Genomic DNA, 20,879 nt, shown 5'->3' on the forward strand with positions numbered 1-20,879 from the left:
ATTAGGCCACGGACGCAGGTATCGGCAAGCGAATTAAGCGCCCTTATGAATTTATCGCGGGCATGCCAGTGCCTTGAGACGCTTGGCGCATTTCGATTTGGCCACCTGGACAAGCTCAATCATGGCAATTAATAGCAACTGTACGCGTTCCCAGCGTCTTCTGCACTTCGAAGAATACAGATTGTACTGAAATATACAATAAGATTTATACAGCGTAATATACAAAGCCACATTAACGTCCGAATCCACAAGCACGAAGATCAAACAAATCTATGTACTTCCCATCATTCCCATGATAGGACAACGACTGCAGCGCCAGAGTTCCCTCTAGTAATTTTTGTAGGAAACTCTATGATTTAGGGGTTTTCATAGAGTTTCTCATTACAACACCTAGAGGGTAATCTGGCGCCACCGTCTATGGGAGTTTCTTAAGGGGGCACCGTGCCGTCATGGGAATGACGGTATATGTGTCTGCGAGACTCGTGTTGGCTGGTGTTGTAAGAGGCTTCGTCTAAAACGTGGATATGGCTACGCAAATAACGCATTCTCAAAGTAAAATCTTCATAAAATGTTTCCGTTCACGCATATTACATCTTTACTCACCCACAATGCATGACCAAGCGAAGAAAAGCAATAACAGACGACCAACTGTTTCAAAGCGAGCGCGAACCTTGTCGTCTGTCCTCCAACTTAAGCGGCCTGATACTTTTTACATAACATGTAGTCGTACACACAATAACAAGTTCTCATAGTTAAATAAAACATGTTTTTGCGTAATAATAAAGCTAAAACAGATTTTCACGTGCTGTTTTAGTAGAAAGTGAATCATTGTGACAGACGGAACGGTACTTGCCAAGCTCGTCTTCAAGGTGCCGTCTCTACGAGAACGATGCCAATCCGAAGTCACAACATACCAGCATTCCCATGCATACCACAGCGCAGCAGCGCCAGATTTCCCTCTAGGTAATATAGTGAAAAACTCTATGGGCATTCCCATGCATACTAGTATGCACGACACTAGGGTGCCTTGATGCGCGCACCCCCCTCCGCCGAGAGGGGCGCACGCATTCAGGCACCCTACATACCACAGTGCAGCAGCAGCAGTAATGTAGTGAGAAACTCTATGGGGGTTTTAGCATGGATGGATGGATGGATATTATGAGCGTCCCCTTTGGAATGGGGCGGTGGGTTGCGGCACCAAGCTCTTGCTACTATACTGCCTAATATCCTACCTAGGTTAAACAATGAAAAAAAGAAAAAAACACTCTGAACTACTACGCCCAAATTTTCTTATTCCCTATTGCGAACTGTGCTTTTGTACGTCTCCGTCTTTTGTCGTTTCCCTACTTCCACCAATCCTCCAGTCGCCTCTTACTAATGTCTATTGCAGACATGTTTGCTTTACCACTGCTCCCTCTGAACCCCAGGGCTTCAAGGAGGCCAGTGGTGTCTAAATCGACCGCTGGGTAGACGTCTTCACATTCTAATAAAACATGCTCCACAGTTTCCTTAGCTTTACCACAGCAAGCACATGCTGCTTCTTCCTTCTTATATTTCGCTTTATACGTGCGTGTTCTAAGGCATCCCGATCTCGCTTTGAAAAGTAATGAGCTTCCCTTTGAGTTGTCATAAATGGTCTCTTTCCAGATTTCGTTTTTTTCTCTTAAGTAGTTACTCATGGCAGGTTTCTTTTCCATTGCCGCCACACCCATGATATTATTTCAGCCTCTCCGACTTTCTGCTCGACCTTCTTTGCTGCTGCGTTGCCCACCCTACAGGCCGCATACTTGCTGGTAAGCTTCCTAGTTCTTTTCTTCCACTGTGAATCAATGTTTTTCCTGTACAGGTACCTGAACATTCTCCCAGCCCATTTACTTCCTTCCATATTCCTCAGCCGTTCTTCACACTCAATTTTACTGCAAGCTTCCCTCACTTCAAAACTAGTCCAGCCCATATCACCCTGCACAGCTTCATTTGTAGTCTTCCCGTGAGCGCCCAATGTGAGGCGACCCACTGACCTTTGGTTCCCGTAGAGTCCTGATTGTACCCCTGATTTAAAGCAAACAACCGCATTTCCAAAAGCAAGTCCTAGAACCATTACACCTTTCCACATACCTCAGAGGACCTCGTACCTATTGTATCCCCATAGCGCTCTGTGCTTCATTATGGCTGAATTTCTCTTCCCCTTTACTGTTATGGTTTTTTCCTGTGTTTCCATATATCGATTGCCTTCATTTATCCATATACTAAGGTATTTATATTCTGTTACCTGGAGTATTTCCTGGCCCTGTATCTCCACTGTCTGTTCACTCTTTTCATTGAATGCCATAACACCTGATTTTCCAACACTAAATTTCAAACCTAAATTGTTGCCTTCCTGTCCACATATATTAGCCAGACGTTGCAAATCACTTTGCTTGTTAGCTAGCAACACAATGTCGTCCGCATAAAATAAACCTGGGAGTTATTGCTCTACTACTAATAAAGAAAGGCGTCAGACAGGGAGATACGATCTCTCCAATGCTATTCACAGCATGTTTACAGGAGGTATTCAGAGACCTGGAGTGGGAAGAATTGGGGATAAAAGTTGATGGAGAATACCTTAGCAACTTGCGATTCGCTGATGATATTGCCTTGCTTAGTAACTCAGGAGACCAATTGCAATGCATGCTCACTGACCTGGAGAGGCAAAGCAGAAGGGTGGGTCTGAAAATTAATCTGCAGAAAACTAAAGTAATGTTTAACAGTCTCGGAAGAGAACAGCAGTTTACGATAGGTAGCGAGGCACTGGAAGTGGTAAGGGAATACATCTACTTAGGGCAGGTAGTGACCACGGATCCGGATCATGAGACTGAAATAACCAGAAGAATAAGAATGGGCTGGGGTGTGTTTGGCAGGCATTCTCAAATCATGAACAGCAGGTTGCCACTATCCCTCAAAAGGAAAGTGTATAACAGCTGTTTGTTACCAGTACTCACATATGGGGCAGAAACCTGGAGGCTTACGAAAAGGGTTCTGCTGAAATTGAGGATGACGCAACGAGCTATGGAAAGAAGAATGATGGGTGTAACGTTAAGGGATAAGAAAAGAGCAGATTGGGTGAGGCAACAAACGCGGGTAAATGACATCTTAGTTGAAATCAAGAAAAAGAAAGGGGCATGGGCCGGACATGTAATGAGGAGGGAAGATAATGGGGAGGGAAGATAGATGGTCATTAAGGGTTACAGACTGGATTCCAAGGGAAGGGAAGCGTAATAGGGGGCGGCAGAAAGTTAGGTGGGCGGATGACATTAAGACGTTTGCAGGGACAACATGGCCACAATTAGTACATGACCGGGGTAGTTGGAGAAGTATGGGAGAGGCCTTTCCCCTGCAGTGGGCGTAACTAGGCTGATGATGATGATGATGACTGTACCCACCTGTTTGTACGAGAAATTTCGCCAGATGTTACTTCCTTCTAGCGCCCTCTCCATCCTCACCATGTACATCATAAACAGCAGCAGAGATAAAGGGCACCCCTGCCTCAGTCCATTGTTGATATGAACTTTCTCTTCACTCCTCATCCCTTCCCATTCAATGCAAACGGTACTTTCTAGGTATATCTCTCTCAAAAGCTGTAGACAATTGTTACCTAAGCCTTCCCCTTCCAGAATATCGCACAAAATGTTGCGGTCTACATTGCTGTAGGCTCCTCTAATGTCTAAAAAGGCCATGTACAACAGTCTGCTTTCTGCTTTTGATATTTTCAATACACTGAGTAAGAACAAACAAGTTATCATCCAAACGCCTACCTATTCTGAAGCTCTCCCTTGGCAAGTGCCTTACTGCGAATGGTTGGATGGATGGATGGATTGAGGCTCAACCCTTTGACTTGGGCGGCGGCGCGCGCTACCTAGCCTTGAAAGGTACTATATGCATGCATACCTATGTATTTACTCCTTTACTTTTGCGTTGACATTATTCACCAATCAGATAGCCTCCGTTTAGTTATTTCTATCTGTTCAAAGTCTATTTTACTTTCAATGTCTTTAAAACCCAAAGCTTTGAATAGTACCCCGTTACATTCAACTGCAGGGTGAAGTTGTTTACAAGCATCAGGTGTTCAGCCGTTTCCTCCTCCTCTCCACACGCCCCGCACAACACGTCTATCTCCTGGAATCTGGCTTGGTACATTTTAGTCCGCAGTACACCTGTCCTGGCCTCAAACAACAATGAGCTTCCCTTAGAGTAATCGTAAATATTTTCTTTGGCTATTTCTTGCTTAAACGTCCTGTATGTCTCCAATGCTGATTTGGTTTGCATCTCCGTTTTCCACATACTCCTCTCTGTCTCCTTAACCTTTTTCTTGATGTATTATTCCTTACCTGGTCCCCCTCACTGCTGCCCAAGTATTTGCTTGACAATTTTCTAGTTCGCTTCCTTCACCTTGTGTCAACATTCCTCGTGTATAAGTAACTGAAAACCTTCCTAGCCCACTGCATTTCCCCCATTTTTCTCAATCGCTCCTCAAATGCTACCTTGCTACTAGCCTCTCTGCCCTCGAAAAAAGACCATCCCAGATTCCCCTGCACCCCAAGATTTGGTGCCTTGCCATGTGCTCCCAGAGCGAGCCTACCCACACCACGTTGCCTAGTTTCCAACTGTTGCCAGGTCTCTGCTCTCATACATAGAACTGCATTGGCAAAAGTCAGGCCTCGAACCATTACCCCCTTCCATATCCCTCGTACTACCTCGTACCTATTGTAGTTCCACGGTGCTCTACTCTTCATAATCGCTGCACTTCCGTTACCTTTAGTCGTTACATATTTTTCGTACTCTGTCAGATACTCAATGCTATTATTTATCCAAACCCCAAGACACTTTTATTCATCAGCTATCTCCAGCATGGCCTCCTGTATCTTATGCTCGCCGCAAATGTTATCATTAAAAATCATGACTGCTGATTTTTCTTTGATAAACTTCAAGCATAATCTGTCTCCTTCTGTACCACATATGTCCATCAATCCCTGCAGATCTTCTGTATTGTCAGCCATCAATACAATATCATCCGCGTACATCAGTCCTGGTAATGACTGTTCAATCAATTTTCCTTGTTTGAAAAATGATAGGTTGAAGCCGAGTCCGCTTTGCTGTATTTTGGCCTCTAAACCTTGTAGGTACAGCATAACCATCAGAGGCGACAATGGACACCCCTGCTTAAGCCCCTACCAAATCATTACAGGTTTCGAAACCTGCTTTTTCCATTGTATAATCATCTAGTTACATTTATATATATATCTTTTAAGAAATTGGTTACTCCATCTTGCACTCCTAAAGTTTCCAGAATTCCCCACAAGCCCTCTTGAAGTACACTGTCATAGGCTCCCTTGATATCCAAAGCCAGCCATAGGGGTCAGTGTTCCTTTTCAGCTATTTCAATGCACTGTGTTAGTGAGAACAGATAGTCTGCTAGCCTCCTATGCTTACGGAACCCATTTTGTATCTCTCCAAGCACTCCCTCGTTCTCAGCTCACGCCTGCAGTCTGTCCTTTATAATCTGCATAACCACCCTGTAAACCACTGACGTCACTGTTAAAGGCCGGTAGTTATTTATGTCAGCTTTGTCCCCCTTTTCCTTATATATCATTCTCATCCTACATAGCCTTCCTTCGTCAGGTACTTTACCATCCATTAGCATTTTGCTCACCACCTCCCTCAATGCTTTCTTAGATTTCGGGCCCAATTTCTTTATTAACATAATTGGAATACCATCCGGGCCTGCCGATGTGCTACTTGGTACCCTCTTCTTGGCCATTTCCCACTCTTTGTCCAAGCGAAAGCAGTGGATTGACCAGGCTATCCCTCTCCGACATACTGCATGTACGATTTCTCTGTTCTGTAAAATTTTCCCTCATCATGGTTCCTATATGCTCCATCGGCTCCTCTCTTTCACTGAGTATCCTGAGCTGTTACTATATACCTCTGCTCTAGGCTTGTCCTAATACCCAAGGAGTTCAGATGTTTCCAGAATTTCCTAGCTGCCTGTTTATCTTTTTTATTGCTTATTTCTGACAGCCATTGGTACCCTTTTGTCTTGATTTTTTCGTTGATCAAATAGGATGCTTCCCTTCTGCATTTTATGTAGTTTACCCATTTCCTCTCTACTTCTGCTTTAGGTTCTCCCTTATTTTTGGAATACCTGTGTTCCCTGGAGGCTTCCCGACGTTCCTTTATGGCCTTCTTAACCTCTTCATCCCACCAGCTCTTGAGTTTTCGTATCCCTTGCTTTCCTGACTCGCGCCTTACCTAGCCCACGCTCAAATTGTCTCATTAATTTTGGGTAAGTCCAATCAGTTTCAGTACCCTCTGATATTTCCACTTCAATTTGTTTGGCCGCTATTTCCACTTGGTCTTCTGAGTAAAAAATCCCATCTGGCATTTCCTCATGCGTCGTTTGTGCTTTAGTTTCCCTCCTAAAACTCAACTTGATACGTTTGCGGTCACTACCTATACTTCTGGAACACTGTTCATGTATAGTCATGGCTCCTTATCTATCGTACATCCTATGTGACATTAACGCATAATCTATTGTCGAGTGTCGACCCCCTACCTCGCATGTTATGATCCCGTCACACTTTTCAGTAGAGTTACAGACAACTAAGTTATGCCTCTCACACATATCCAGCAGCATGTTACCTGTGGAGTCTTTGTATCCATCCATATCTTCAACATGCGCATTCATGTCTCCTAATACAATTATCTCACATCCTTTTCCTAGCTCATTGATGTCCGCTGCTATACAGTCCAACATTTTTTTGTTTTCCTCTTTAGCATTTGATCCTGTCCAAAGGAATACAAAGCCTAGAAATGTTTTCGCCACTGCTACTTTTCCTTTTAACCATAAATGCTCCTTGCATTCCTGTTTGACCCTTTGCCAATTTGTATTTTTATGAATGAGTGCTCCAATTCCCCCACCCTTTCTGCTACCCTGCACTCTGTTGCAGTATTCCCATGCATAATCAGGGTTACAGGGTGGTTGTTCCATGTCCTTAAGATGTGTCTCTACAAACCCATAAACCATTAAGTTCTCCTGCCTTAGTTGCTCTTCGATTTCCTCCCATTTTAGCCTATTTCTGCCACCTTGCATGTTAATGGACCCTATGTCTGACTTAACTTGGCTTTGGTGCTTATTCCTGTCGCCTCTAAAACAGTACTGATGTTTGCTTGTTTGTGGCTCCTGCCTCGAATCGTCCATGCCTACACTGGTTCTTTCAGGGCTCTGGGTCCCCCTAAAAAAGCTGTTGCCTGGCAACCCTATCCTTTTGCCAGTGGCACCACTGTAGTGAATGCCATCCTGCACAAAAGGCCGGGAGCCGGCTCCGTACACGTCCCTGTTGACCTCCATCACGCTGTACCCAAGTCGTCCGCTCAGACCCCTAATAACCCGATAAGCCTCAACCACCCTCCTTTCTACTTGGTAAGTCTGGCCCTGGACCTCTGGGATAGTGCATATGGTCACATGCACGCTCCTGGAGGCCTCTATAAGCTTACTCAGCCCAGTCTCCATGTGCCTCTCAAGGTCCTGGCTTCTCCCCTTAAGCACGTCATTGAGACCAGCATGCATAATGACCAAGCTGACACTCTCTGTGCTGTCCCCTACCACTTCCCATGCCTTGGTCATTGCTTCCGCCATGCCCTTGCCCGCTTGCGCCTCCACCTGTACTCGCCCGTCCGCCTTCACTCTTGCCATCACGCCTTATTCAACCCTCCCCACGTTGGAGTCCATCACCAGGACCCTTCTGCGTGCGAACCACTCGCCGGGTGTCCGCTGCCCCTCTCATCGCACCTGCTGGCGCCCCTGTGGCTGCAGCGTCGCCTCACTCGGGGCGTGTTGCGCTGCTTCGCTACAACTACGCCGATTCACCGGCGGCGGGTTGACGACCGCTTGCTCTGGCTCCTTGCCTTTCACTTCGCCTGTGGGGTCTACCCTACTTTCTGAGTTTTTGCCCCCGCTTTGATGTCCTGACCCGACATTCTCCGCTGCCCGCATCTCAAGCGCATCGAGCCGCCTTTCCAGTTCGGCGCTCCTTTCTTTCTCTTCCTCAAGCTCGGCCACGGTCCTTACTAACTGCATGGCCTGGGCCGCCTCCACCTTGACGAAATTGTCAGCTTTCGCCTGCAGTGCTACCTGCTTCTCCTGCTCCTCCCTCAGGTCTGCCTTAAGCTCTTCGAACTTAGCCGCCCAATTCCCTTCCAGCTTTTGGACGGCTGCCCCGACCTGAAAATGGTGCTAAAAAGCGCCCTCTGTCCTGAACTGGGTAGTACCAAGCTCAGTCGTCTGCTTTGGAAAGCCCGTTTACGATATGGAGCCGGCACTTTCGGTTGTGTTGTACCACAGCTTGCAGCGAATATCGGGCACCGAATATTTTTTCAGGGGTGGCACGCTGCGTAAAGGCAAGAAATTATGCAACTCCAAATACGTGTACGCCATTCAAGAAATAAGCGGCAAATTTTTAGCGTGGTGTCAATCGCAAGTGAAGCGAGTCGCATACGAAGTTGAATTTCAGGTAAGCTGCTAGATTCAGGCGCACAAATGCAAGGAAATGCTTGCTATAAATGAATTCACAGCAGTGATAAGCAGACGTGTACGGAACTGCTCAAGTGCACGATCGTATGCGCCGCGACGGCAGCGGTCTTTCAACATGCCGCAAAACGGCGGGCCTCCTGCGATCTTGTTGCCTGCATGCCGCTAGACAAGTAGTTATGCCTGCGCTGTAGTAGAGGCCATCTGTTCCTTTAGCAACTGATAAATAACTGATTCAATGCATATGAGCTTGTAACATACGTGCGAATCGCACTGCAGCGCGAGCACGTGCGCTGCTCGCTTGATGTAGCTTTTAATGACAGCGCTTGAACATCGATGTGCTGCAATCAATACTACCTTGCTGCGCTGCCTCAACGTGCTGGCTTGAGGTCAAGGATGAGCACATTTAACTCTCTAACCTGTACTGCTCGTAGTGGGGTAGTGAATTGTCACCGAATCAGTCCGACCATTTGTGGTCATTTGCACACACCTGCACTTCACCACTTCGCACCGGTCTAATTGTTAATTGTCGTTGTGGCTGGGTCTCGAATCAAGAATCACCAGCCATGCCTGCTGCTATGTCGGTATGCCGTCGAGACTGTAGGTGCACAAGACCGAATTTTAGAATGCAGATAATCAAGCAAGCTTCAAGACAGGCGAAGTTTCGCTTACCCAGCGCGACAAACTGCAGCTATCCAGCGCGCCCAACGCTGCGTTTCGTGAGGCCTTGAAGGAAAATGGTAGAATCTGATGTTGGGATTCAGGCCTTCTTGTTCCTGGTAGCCCACGAGGCAGCAGTAACGACGGTGACGCTTTCTCGAGGCTGAGCTAGATCTCTCCAGATCGATGTCGCCAATTCCTTCTGCTTCCAGCATTACGTCCCACGGCACATGGAGAGTCCGTTTTCGTTGAACTATAGGCTGCGGCCACCTCGCAGTGTGGTCGGCGTGGTCTGTGAGAAGTGACAAAAGTGCGAATCGATGCAAAACTCGGGCTAGAAACGTGCTCCGCCACAGCCAGGGTTCAATACTACCCAAGCTGGTACTACCCAGATAACGTTTCTCGCCACCACCAGGCGCCGCTACTATACCTCAAACTCCAGCGCAAGACGCCATTCAATTTGTTTCACTGAGTGCAGTGCACAGAGTGGTGGTTGGCATGTACAGCCCCATAATTCAATTAAAGTTTAACACTTCTGCCACAATGTAATGTGCTTGCTCGTGCCGATCCGCACAAGCAAGAACTAGTCCACGAAGTGCCGAGGGCAAATCGAATGGACCAACGTTCGTGGCATGCGGATTCCCAGTAGTGCCTTACCAACAGACATTTACTAACAGGCAGGTATGTGAACTATTGCGACAATTCTAGATCGCTTGGCAGTCGCTGTGTTAAGGTTTAATTAAAGCAGACATCCAATTACAGTCTTCCGAGTGCTATTTTTACAAATTTGGCTTGAACTGTATGTAGCAACCAAGTCGTGCACTGGAAAATCACGAACCCACTAGCCCAACAGTCTAAATGTGTTGATCATTTTTACTGCGTGAAATGTTTAGGATGTGGATACACAAAATACAGCATTTTTCTGCACCAGCATACTGTTATGCTCCATGTGTGTTGATCAAATGTGCACATTTGGGAAACCTTGCCAAGGGTGGGAGTACCTGCTGTTGCAGTACATGAGCTGACAGTTGTAGCCTTCACTGCGTTTCAGTACTTTGTGTTCTGGTAAGTGTACACTGGCAGCAGAACAACATTTTTATTTACATTTGCAGCACCTCTAGCTGTTTCTCTTGAAGAAATGTGAGATCAACTGGTCACAGGCATGCCCAGGTGTGATGGCTTCTTCAATGACTGCATTTTCCAATTCAGCTGTGCAAGCAGCAATGCCTGGATGACTACGCAGCTGACGCTCAAGCTCTGAGCCCACATAAGTCCACAGCCAGCGCACTCGCTGTTGTTGACGGCGCTTGCCCAGCTCCCCATTGGGCTCAAGGGCATCCCTGTAGTTTTGCACAACATCCCATAATTCGGAGATGCCCACATTCGCCTTTGCAGACACTTGGAGAACCTGCACAAAATGTATGCAGCATGTACAAAAAAGTAGTGACATCACTGAGAGAGAACAAAGTAGTCGTCTTCCCCACTTAATCTTGGAGTGCTACCTCTAATGCTCAATTATGTTCTTGTCTTGTAAGCGCATTGCTGTCTCTGCAAAACCAAAAGAACGCACCTTGGGTCTCCACAGGTGACTCCGGGGCTTCATGAACTTGAGAGCACTGACATATTCGGCGGCCATGCGCCTGCACTCGGGAATGTTATCACCATCAGCCTTTGTCACAGCTATGAGGTCGGCCATTTCTACTATGCCTCTTTTAACACCCTGCAGTTCATCACCTCCTCCAGGTGGTATGAGCAAAAGGAACAAGTCCACCATGTCTGCCACGATGTACTCGCTCTGTCCTACACCTGCACACATGGCAAAAGTGTCTGTCTCCTTGACCCAGCCAAAGCACCATCACATTAAGAGGAAGCTTTAGCTCGGGCCCAACTCCAACGCGGCCTATTCAAATACATATAAAATGCAAAAACATTTTTTTTAGGGAACCCATGGACCGATTTTGATGAAATTTGTTGCATTTGAGAGTGACAGTTAAATCCTAGTGACTGTTGAAAGCAGAATTTCGATTTAGGACCTGAATATTGTTAAAATAATTTTCAATAATTCTTAAGTTCGAAAAAGACAGAAGCACGAAGTTTATAAATGAATAGCTCTGCATCAAGAACAGGTATTGCAGTTCTGTAAATGACATCCATTAGACCGTTCAAAGCGGACAAATTCTATATGTCATTTTATATCTTATGTGAGTTTGTTACATTGTGTACAGGTTCTGCAAAAGTTGCATTTCCATATTGCTAAATTTTTTCAGATGTATGTGTAACATATCAATTTTGTCCGCTTTAGGTATACTATCAGATGCAATTCACAGAATTGCGATATTGTTTTGCATTGCTGAGTTAGTTTTAAACTTCATAGTTTCGTTTTCTGAAAATCTGCGATTTTCGCCAATATTTAATAAAAAATTGAAGACCTAAACCGAAAATTGGAAATGAACAGTTACTAGATTTCAAGCTTTTTTCTTTTAAATGCAACAAACCTCGTCAAATTTCGTGCAGTGGTTGCAGATAAAAACAAATTCTCCTTTTACATGTATTTAGATAAGAGCACCCGAGCTAAAGCTTCCTCTTAAGCACTGCTTCTAGTGATATTTGTGCCAGGATCCCTAATATAACATCTTTACACATTTATGACAATTAACACCAACTGTTCCCGCAGGACGAAACACACATGACCACATTAGCAGAAAAATGCATGCTGCATGCCAACAGCTACAGAATGCACATTTCAAAAAAAGAAAGGTAGTGTTAGATACGGGACCTTTTCCTGAGCCTCCTTTGAGTTCACCATACCACATCGAATCGTGCCACAGCTAATTAAGGAGTGCAGAAGCACATCTACCCCGTTCCCGAGGCGCGGCACGTGCAAACGAGTTGGCGTCCCCCACCTTATGTGCCGCAGGTGGAGCTATTCACTAAAAAAATTAAATTATGGGGTTTTATGTGCCAAAACCACTTTCTGATTATGAGGCACGCCACAGTGGAGGACTCCGGAAATTTTTACCACCTGGGGTTCTTTAACGTGCACCTAAATCTAAGTACACGGGTGTTTTCGCATTTCGCCCCCATCGAAATGCAACCGCCGTGGCATTCGATCCCGCGACCTCGTGCACAGCAGCCTAACACCATAGCCACTGAGCAACCACGGCGGGTGAGCTATTCACTGCTTGACTCTTCCCGAAAGTGTAGCGGGAGCCTGGCACGGTGCCAGGTAACGCAGGTCCCGAGCAAAGCTGCTTTGCAGCACTGAAATGTCGCCCCCATCCGCCTATTGTGATGACATTTGCAAGCCGGGAAGGCAATACCGCAGAGAGAAGTAAGCCCTCGGACAATTGGGGCCCAAGGAGCGACCCTCGGCGCCGGGTGTGACACAATCGCATGGGCGCCTACCATTGGCGTCACCTGAGCGGGCTCGCCGATTGGCCGAACGTGACGTGACTTCGAGACACCGAAGGGCTTAAAAGCCAGAGACCAGGAGCAGCAAGGGAGCATTCCTTCATCTCTTCGAGCTTCTTGCCACGGGCCACAGCGTCCGAGTTGCTGCCGGCCCGTAATGACTTTATGACTGTTAATTGCTTTGTACTCTCACTGTAAATAATGTAAATAAACCTCCAGTTTTTCATCTCAAAGTCCTCCTCAACCTCGGCCAACTCCCGTACCCAACGGCAAGGTCCAATATCTGGGGGACAGCAATTGGGATTGTCCTCCGAATCCTACAACTGGTGGCAGCGCTAGGGATGAACCTTCGTCCAAAGAGATCCAACAGTAGGAAAACGGGGCAACTCGTGCCATAATATTTTTCCACCACAGAGCAAATGGGTCATAGTGCCGTTTTCTGCACCACGTCTACATTGCCAATCAAGAACAGCAGCCAAATGTGGCCAATTCAATCACATAGGCAAGCACTGCTACGGTATTGCATATAAGCCTCCAAGGAGAGCATATACAGTAACTTAAGCAAAGTAGAAAATTGAGTGACTTAGTACAGGGTGACCAGATTAAACTGTAGAGCAAAAGAAAATGAATAGGAGGCTTCTCCTGTTCAAAATGGTCATTATATGCAGTAACCCTGCCAAGATTCCACGATCCTAGCAATACCCGCCGGTGTTGTCATGCCCAGTGCATTTTGACGAGTTGCTTTCTGCAAATGTGGCCACACCTAACTAGCTTCCTTTCTGCATGCGCAATGAATGGCTTGCTAGATTAAAGTTATGCCTTGCAAACGCAGAGGTAAGTACTGGAATGCATGCTTTGATGGCAATACATTCCTGCATTATTAAATGACCTGAACTCAAACATGGCACTCTGAAAGGAGTAGTAGTAGCCACCACTAAAGGCAGATCACACCTGGCTTGCTTCTTTGTGTTTGCTCAAAGTGATCCAATGCCCTAAACATAGCATGCCCATGTGATAAGCATACATTCACCTCTACTTCACACATTGCATGAGAAACAAGTGCACCAGGCTGAATTGCAACATTTTCACACTGAAAACTGCCTTTGATCGCTTCTTGCTTATCATCATGGCTGGAGTGAGTACAACATAAATATTTGATAAAGTGGCACTGACCTTCTGATGAACCTAGCAAGCTTCACAGCAGTTTGCCTGGAGGGATGAATGGGCCACTGAGTCTTAAGCTAATTAAAGAATGAACAGAGCAAGCTGACAATGATTTATGTCAAAATTACAGTAAAGACTCAAAGACAAGTGTTATCATAGAAGGTTTATTGGACAAGCATGAAACAGAGCTTATAGCTAATGGGTAAGCTTTGCACACTGCCTGACTTGCACCATTCTGCAATCACATGCTCCCTGAAGTTATCTATAAGACTTGAGCAATTCCTCTGGCTCTGAATTATTTTATTGTGACAACAGCAGGCTCTGGCAACTTCTCCAGGATGACTTCTTTGTGATGCACACAACACCATCCTCCAAGCTTTGGCCGATGCACAAATGTCATTCTTGGAGCCAGTGTGTGGCTCCACCCAAATTGCCAAGCATATAAAGCACAAGAGCTTGAATTCCAGAGGTCGGCAAAGCTTTGCTTTTCCTTGACCTATGGCGAGGCTGACTTGACAATAATGGAAAGACCAGCAAACCTAATTCTAGGCTAATGGCTGGTGGGTGTTGCAGTAAAAGTTATTCATAAAAAATTTAATTATCACACACAATGATCATGCAAATGCTAAATCCAACCACTGCAATAAATCTTGGTCAGCAAAAAAATGATGCTGTGCTTTGAATCCCCTATGATCTTGCACCTGGCAGCACAGAGAATTAATCTTGAGTCACATGCACAGCACACAAGATCCTTGCAAAATGTCTCAGCAGAACTCACCAACCGTTTCCACGAGGACAACATTATAGCCTGCGCATTCACAGAGCTGTATGGCATCACATGTAGTACGGGTTACGCCACCACTATGGCCCCTGGTCGGTGATGGCCTAATGTAGGCATTTGGGTCCCTAGTCAACTGGATCATACGAGTCTTGTCTCCAAGCAGGGACCCTGAAAGTAGGAGTAGATGACACTCTCTACTCATGTTAACAGATTCTTGACTGAAATTGCGGAAACTAATTATTTGAAACTGAATGAAATATAATACAGGGCGCATAACCATGGTCTAGTGCACAAGAACATGTACAGTGCTCAATGATCCAAACGTGATACTCGGAGCACTTCTTGCACCACCTGTGGGTGCTCGGGACTGCGAGCTGATGCATTATGGTACATACGATGAAAGTGAGGGCCTTTGTGGTGCATTGTGACTGTGGCCCCTCAGCGATCACCCAGCACTCAGTGGTGGCACAATAAGTGCTGGCCACCATGCGGTCTAATTATTGCATTTGAATTACTGAGCACGCAAAGGCAGAGCAAACTTGCAGCTTAGAATGACAGAAAGCTGCGCTAGTTGGTAAGGATTCATTATGCAAAAAAGAAGTGAGGCGTGCAGACAGGACACAAGAGTAGAGAAGTGGACAACACGAACGCCGACTATCAACTGAAGGGAACACTGAGGTGAAAAAAGAAGACACAAAACTCATCTGCGCATGCTCAGGAATGGTAACACCACGTGTCAGTCGGGTACACGTGCCGGTCTACGTGAGAGATAACTGTTAAGACACTTAATCTCTTCCTTATGTAAAGTAATCGAAGGCTGACTCACGCACGCACTTCCACCATTAAAGATATGCCATGCCTCTACCATAAGACGCGTATCTTCATTCTTATGCCTATACAATATTGCGCATTCATCTAACTCTGTCGTGCAGTTACAATCTCAGTAATGTAGCGAAAGATTAGAAAGCGACCCACCGGTTAACGACCTTTTATGTTCCATTAGCCTCTGATTGATACACCGTCCCGTTTGCCCTACGTAGAACTGGCCACAGCTAAGGGGAATTTTATACACCACACCCATACGACAGTCAGTAAAACTGTTGTTCTTATTGTGCTTTACTGGACAAATATCTGTTCGTTTTTTGCCTTTTACCCGCTCCTTTTTATTCTGTACGGCAGCACATATCTTGCCTTGCTTACTGGGAGCAGTGAAAGCAACATTAACATCATATCTACTAGCAACTTTTTTAAGCCTGTGCGACACTGAATGAATATACGGAATAGCCACTACTCTTTTTTTGCTACTACTGCTTTCTGTAATCACGTCTGTCCCTCTCGAAACCGACTTCTTAAGGCGCTCAGCCACAGTGGCCACCGCTACACTAGGATAACCTGCTTCTAATAGGCGCCGGACCTGCGCATTAAAACTGGCGCTCATTTTGTGCATGCAGGATCTGGTGAGGGAAGATTTAAGGCACGACATGGCAATTCCGTTTTTTACTAATTTAGAATGCTTGGATTGAAAATTTAGCAACGGCTTTGAAGATCTTGGGGAGTACTGCCAACAAACATGGTTTTGTTCGAAGATCAAGGAAATGTCAAGAAACTGAAGTGAACCGCATGACGGGTTACTAAATTCCATAAATGAGTACATTAAAGAACAAGTGCAAGAATCGGCTTTTATTGACAGATGCGGTGTTTCCACGGCAGCTTTTCTAGAAATTCTTTCAATGTACTTGAAGTCGACGCTGAATGGATGGAGAGATGGCGTTTGTATCAGGCATTTGGCATTTGTATCAGGCATTTGTATTGGCTCAAAGGTTGCCCCTATTCTTAGCAACATTTATCTGAGTAAGGTTGACAACTACTTAGAGAAAGCCTTAGGTGATAGCGTTATCAAGATATTTCGGTACGTTGATGATTACCTGATTTTCTGCAATAGGGAAGAACTCTATTCCGCTGCTACCTCAGTAAGTGATCAATTTAAACTTTATGGGGGAGGATTAAAGTTTACCAAGGAATTTCCTCAGCGACGCGTAATTCAGTTTCTTGACATTTCCTTGATCTTCGAACAAAACCATGTTTGTTGGCAGTACTCCCCAAGATCTTTGAAGCCGTTGCTAAATTTTCAATCCAAGCATTCTAAATTAGTAAAAAACGGAATTGCCATGTCGTGCCTTAAATCTTCCCTCACCAGATCCTGCATGCACAAAATGAGCGCCAATTTTAATGCGCAGGTCCGGCGCCTATTAGAAGCAGGTTATCCTAGTGTAGCGGTGACCACTGTGGCTGAGCGCCTTAAGAAGTCGGTTTCGAGAGGGACGGACGTGATTACAGAAAGCAGTAGTAGCAAAAAAAGAGTAGTGGCTATTCCGTATATTCATTCAGTGTCGCACAGGCTTAAAAAAGTTGTTAGTAGATATGATGTTAATGTTGCTTTCACTGCTCCCAATAAGCTAGGCAAGATATGTGCTGCCGTACAGAATAAAAAGGAGCGGGTAAAAGGCAAAAAACGAACAGATATTTGTCAAGTGAAGCACAATAAGAACAACAGTTTTACTGACTGTCGTATGGGTGTGGTGTATAAAATTCCCCTTAGCTGTGGCCAGTTCCATGTAGGGCAAACAGGACGGTGTATCAATCAGAGGCTAATGGAACATAAAAGGTCGTTAGCCGGTGGGTCGCCTTCTAATCTTTCGCTACATTGCCGAGATTGTAACTGCACGACAGAGTTACACGAATGCGCGATATTGTACAGGCATAAGGATCAAGATACGCGCCTTATGGTAGAGGCATGGCATATCTATAATGGTGGAAGTGCGTGCGAGAGTCAGCCTTCGATTACTTTACATAAGGAAGAGATTAAGTGGCTTAACAGTTATCTCTCACGTAGACCGGCACGTGTACCCGACTGACACGTGGTTTTACCTTCCTGAGCATGTGCAGATGAGTTTTGTGTCTTCTTCTTTTTTCGCCTCAGTGCTCCCTTCAGTTGATAGTCGGCGTTCGTGTTGTCCACTTCTCTACTCCTGTGTCCTGTCTGCACGCCTCACTTCTTTTTTGCATAACAAACTTGCAGGCTGTGCTAGTTTGCTTCAAAGTACAACATGTATGGCAAATATATTGAAGCTGAAGACTTTATTGTGGTAAACATGCAAAGGCAACTTAGCAGAGTTCTTACATACTATAAAAGCTGCATGAATCTTATTGTGGCTGAACTGCAATACTATATCTGTACTAATAAAAGGCAAACATTCAGCAGAGGTTTGTCTTGTTAGGAACAACTAAAGAAGCTCTAACCAAAATTTATTTTAAAGACCCGATGTTTCGAGGCCCGACCAGCTCTTTCTTTAGGGGTGAGATGGTGTGAGGCAAAGCAGTGCTTATGTGCATTTTTTAGCACTTGACAGGCGCATAGACACTTTTCACAGTTCTTGAGATTAAACGGCGGGAAGTGTTCATTACAAACGATTGATGTTTCCGATATTTTTTGGATGTGCCAAGATTGCAAAAGAAGCTGCCGATGATGGTCGTTTTCTCTCTCCAAGGCGATGGCACCATCGAGGCTAATTTGCTGGTCAAAAAGCTTGCCACAGCACTGTGTTCTCTGTTTAGGTAGCAAAGGTCATTCATGTGCTGAGAAATTCTTTGCGGGAAGTTTTTAGTCTCACCAATATGCAACACGAGGCGTTCGGTGCAAGTAATCTTGTAGACAACGCCCTGCACTTTTTGACAGGACGGCATTCTTTTGGACAAGGCTTCTGAGTAGAGAGAGGCTTGTGAGCGACATCAAGCCCTGCCCCTTGAATGTAAAGTCTAGCAGCTATCGTCACCTTCCTCGGCTGCCTTCCATATATGGCGTGCTCTGGCATGTGTGTTTCATGCCTCATGCTGCGAGATTCGAAGGAAATGGAAGAAAAATTTTTAAAATGCTTCTTCGGCTCCTGCAATCGTTTCGAACAGTTCTCAGGTCTTTCGCTCGCTGACCCAAACATCGTTGTAGTGGACCTGACCTCACTTCCTATAACTTGGTGACTTGGACATGATTGTACGGTGAGCATGTCGTCACGGATGAGGCCCCAAATGAGAGACTGACGACCAGCGCAGAGGGCCACGCCACGGTGCATATTCACCTGCTGTCCTTTTGGCCACAAAATCTTGCAGCCTAGTTTACTCAGGTGGAGGCCACCTTCGACCTACGTCGCATTACCTCGCAGCACATGGAGTTCCTCCATTCGTGGCACTATGTCGTGGCACTATTTAAAGAGGTGGTTGAGAAGTTCCAAGACGTTGAAGACGCACCCCACAACACCATCCCCTATGACCACTTCAAAACGACAATGCTGCAATGCAAGTCCGTGTCTGTGTGCAGGCATCTCCAGCAGCTTCTCAACGAAGTGGATCTCGGCGACCGCCGACTGTCAGAACCTGTACGTCATGTGCGGTGGCTTCTCAGCGACTGTAGGCTCAACGCAAACAGTCCACTCCGTATGAACTGTTCCTTCAATGCCTGCCACAGAAGCTGGTGGTCACCTTGGCTACTGCACCAGACGATGTGTCCCTCGACAATAATGCAGAGCTGGCCAATCACATTGCTGACTATTCAGAAAGAGGTACTGTGACAAGAAAGACCGTTCCACTGTCGCACCTCAAAGATCGGCAGTCTTGCCTTGAGCAAATCGTTGACGAACTTGTTGAGACCATTACTGCACCATGGTCACTGCCCCACCGTCGTCAATGCGACCACGATTGCCATTCAAGATTCCCTTCTCGGTCCAGCTCCCGTTCTGGCCCTCATTGCGGCGCATACTGCTGGTATCACAACAAATTTGGTGCCAGCGCACGTCAGCGCAGTTACCGTTACAGCTGGCAGGGAAACATGCCGCAGAGTCACTAACAGGATTGTCGGACAACGATTTCTCGTGCACATAGGTGAAGAGGTCAGCATCATTCCTGCCGCACGACAAGACCAGCAGTGTGCCAAAAAAGGTGTGCCCCTACAAGCAGCCAACAGATCTTCCATCAGCACATATGGCCAGCATTCTCTTACCATCGGCTTTGGTCTTCAATGCACCTTCCGATGGGTGTTCATTGTTGCAGACATACGTATGGCCATATTGAGCGCGGATTTTCTGACTTACTTTGCCCTTAGTAGTGCCTCATCATCTCGTGGACACGATGACTGGGATGTCTATACAAGGCATCCTTAAGCCTATGATATCAACCACGGAAACGATACCACAGATACTATCACCTGCATTTGCCTCAATTCTGTCAGACTTCCCAGCCATCATGACTCCTTCCAATCTTCAGCTGCCAGTATGTCGCAACGTCACGCATCATGTTGTCGCCACAGGAAACCCAGTGTTCTCCCAACCCAGACACCTCGCTCGTGACCACTTTGCCATTATGAGGAGAGAATTCAACCACATGCTGCAATTGAGTCTCATCCATTCTTCGTCAAGCAGTTGGTGTTCAGCTCTGCACATGGTACCAAGGCGTGACCCAGGGGATTGGCGCCTGTGTGGTGACTACCGTGCACTCAATGTGCGCATCATCGCTGTCCCCTCTCTAACATTCATGACTTCGCAGCCAACCTAGCTGGAACAGTAATATTTAGCAAGATAGATTTAGTGAAAGCCTACCATCAAATACATGTAGAGTCAGCGGACATCCCAAAGGTTGTGATTGCAACATCACCCGGGCTTTTAGAGTACGTCCACATGCTGTTCAGGCTGAGAAACGCTGCTCAAATGTTTCAGAGGTTTATCAACGAAGGTCACCTGGGGACTCCCCTTTGTCTTTGCATACTTCGATGACCTCCTGTTCCTACTAGGCTTGCACTCCTCTTTCAAGGAAGACTTCGGCTGCATGGCTGCAGAATGGGCTTATAGCACAACATTGCGGTTACCTATTGAATTTTTTGCACCAGCTGCTGTTGCCACACCCAATCCAGATAGATATGTTGAGCAGCTCCGCTTCCTGTTTGCATGCTTGCATCCTTGCCCTAGTAGGGCGGCATCCTCAAATAATGCTTTTGTCAGCAAAGACATGCCTACAGCAAGCCATGTTTTCGTATGGCGTGAAGGCGTCCGACTACCTGTTATGCCTCCCTATGACACCCTTTCAAGGTACTCAAGCTGACGAAAAAAGCTGTTACCATTAACCTCAATGGCCGTGAAAAAATCATGGCGATAGACAGGGTCAAACCAGCCTACCTAGCGATCTCACCATTATTATCCGCTTTCAACAACTTTACAACTGCTCAAAACGACATATCTACCTGACCGCCCAGCATCA

General features: G+C 46.0%; 1 protein-coding gene across 1 annotated transcript in view; it reads right to left on the minus strand.

The window, feature by feature from the left end:
• Positions 1-9,942: 9,942 nt before the first annotated feature.
• LOC142578598 (methylmalonic aciduria type A protein, mitochondrial-like) overlaps positions 9,943-20,879 on the minus strand; it is a 64,849-nt gene continuing 53,912 nt past the window's right edge. The window contains exons 3-5 of the mRNA XM_075687992.1: positions 14,577-14,747; positions 10,794-11,029; positions 9,943-10,631 (exon numbers count right to left, since the gene is read on the minus strand). Of these exons, the coding sequence (XP_075544107.1) occupies positions 10,341-10,631; positions 10,794-11,029; positions 14,577-14,747 (698 nt within the window). The 3' untranslated portion in view covers positions 9,943-10,340. The remainder of the gene's footprint in view (positions 10,632-10,793; positions 11,030-14,576; positions 14,748-20,879) is intronic.

This window comes from Dermacentor variabilis, chromosome 4, assembly GCF_050947875.1.
Source record: "Dermacentor variabilis isolate Ectoservices chromosome 4, ASM5094787v1, whole genome shotgun sequence".
NCBI classification, from domain to species: domain Eukaryota; kingdom Metazoa; phylum Arthropoda; class Arachnida; order Ixodida; family Ixodidae; genus Dermacentor; species Dermacentor variabilis.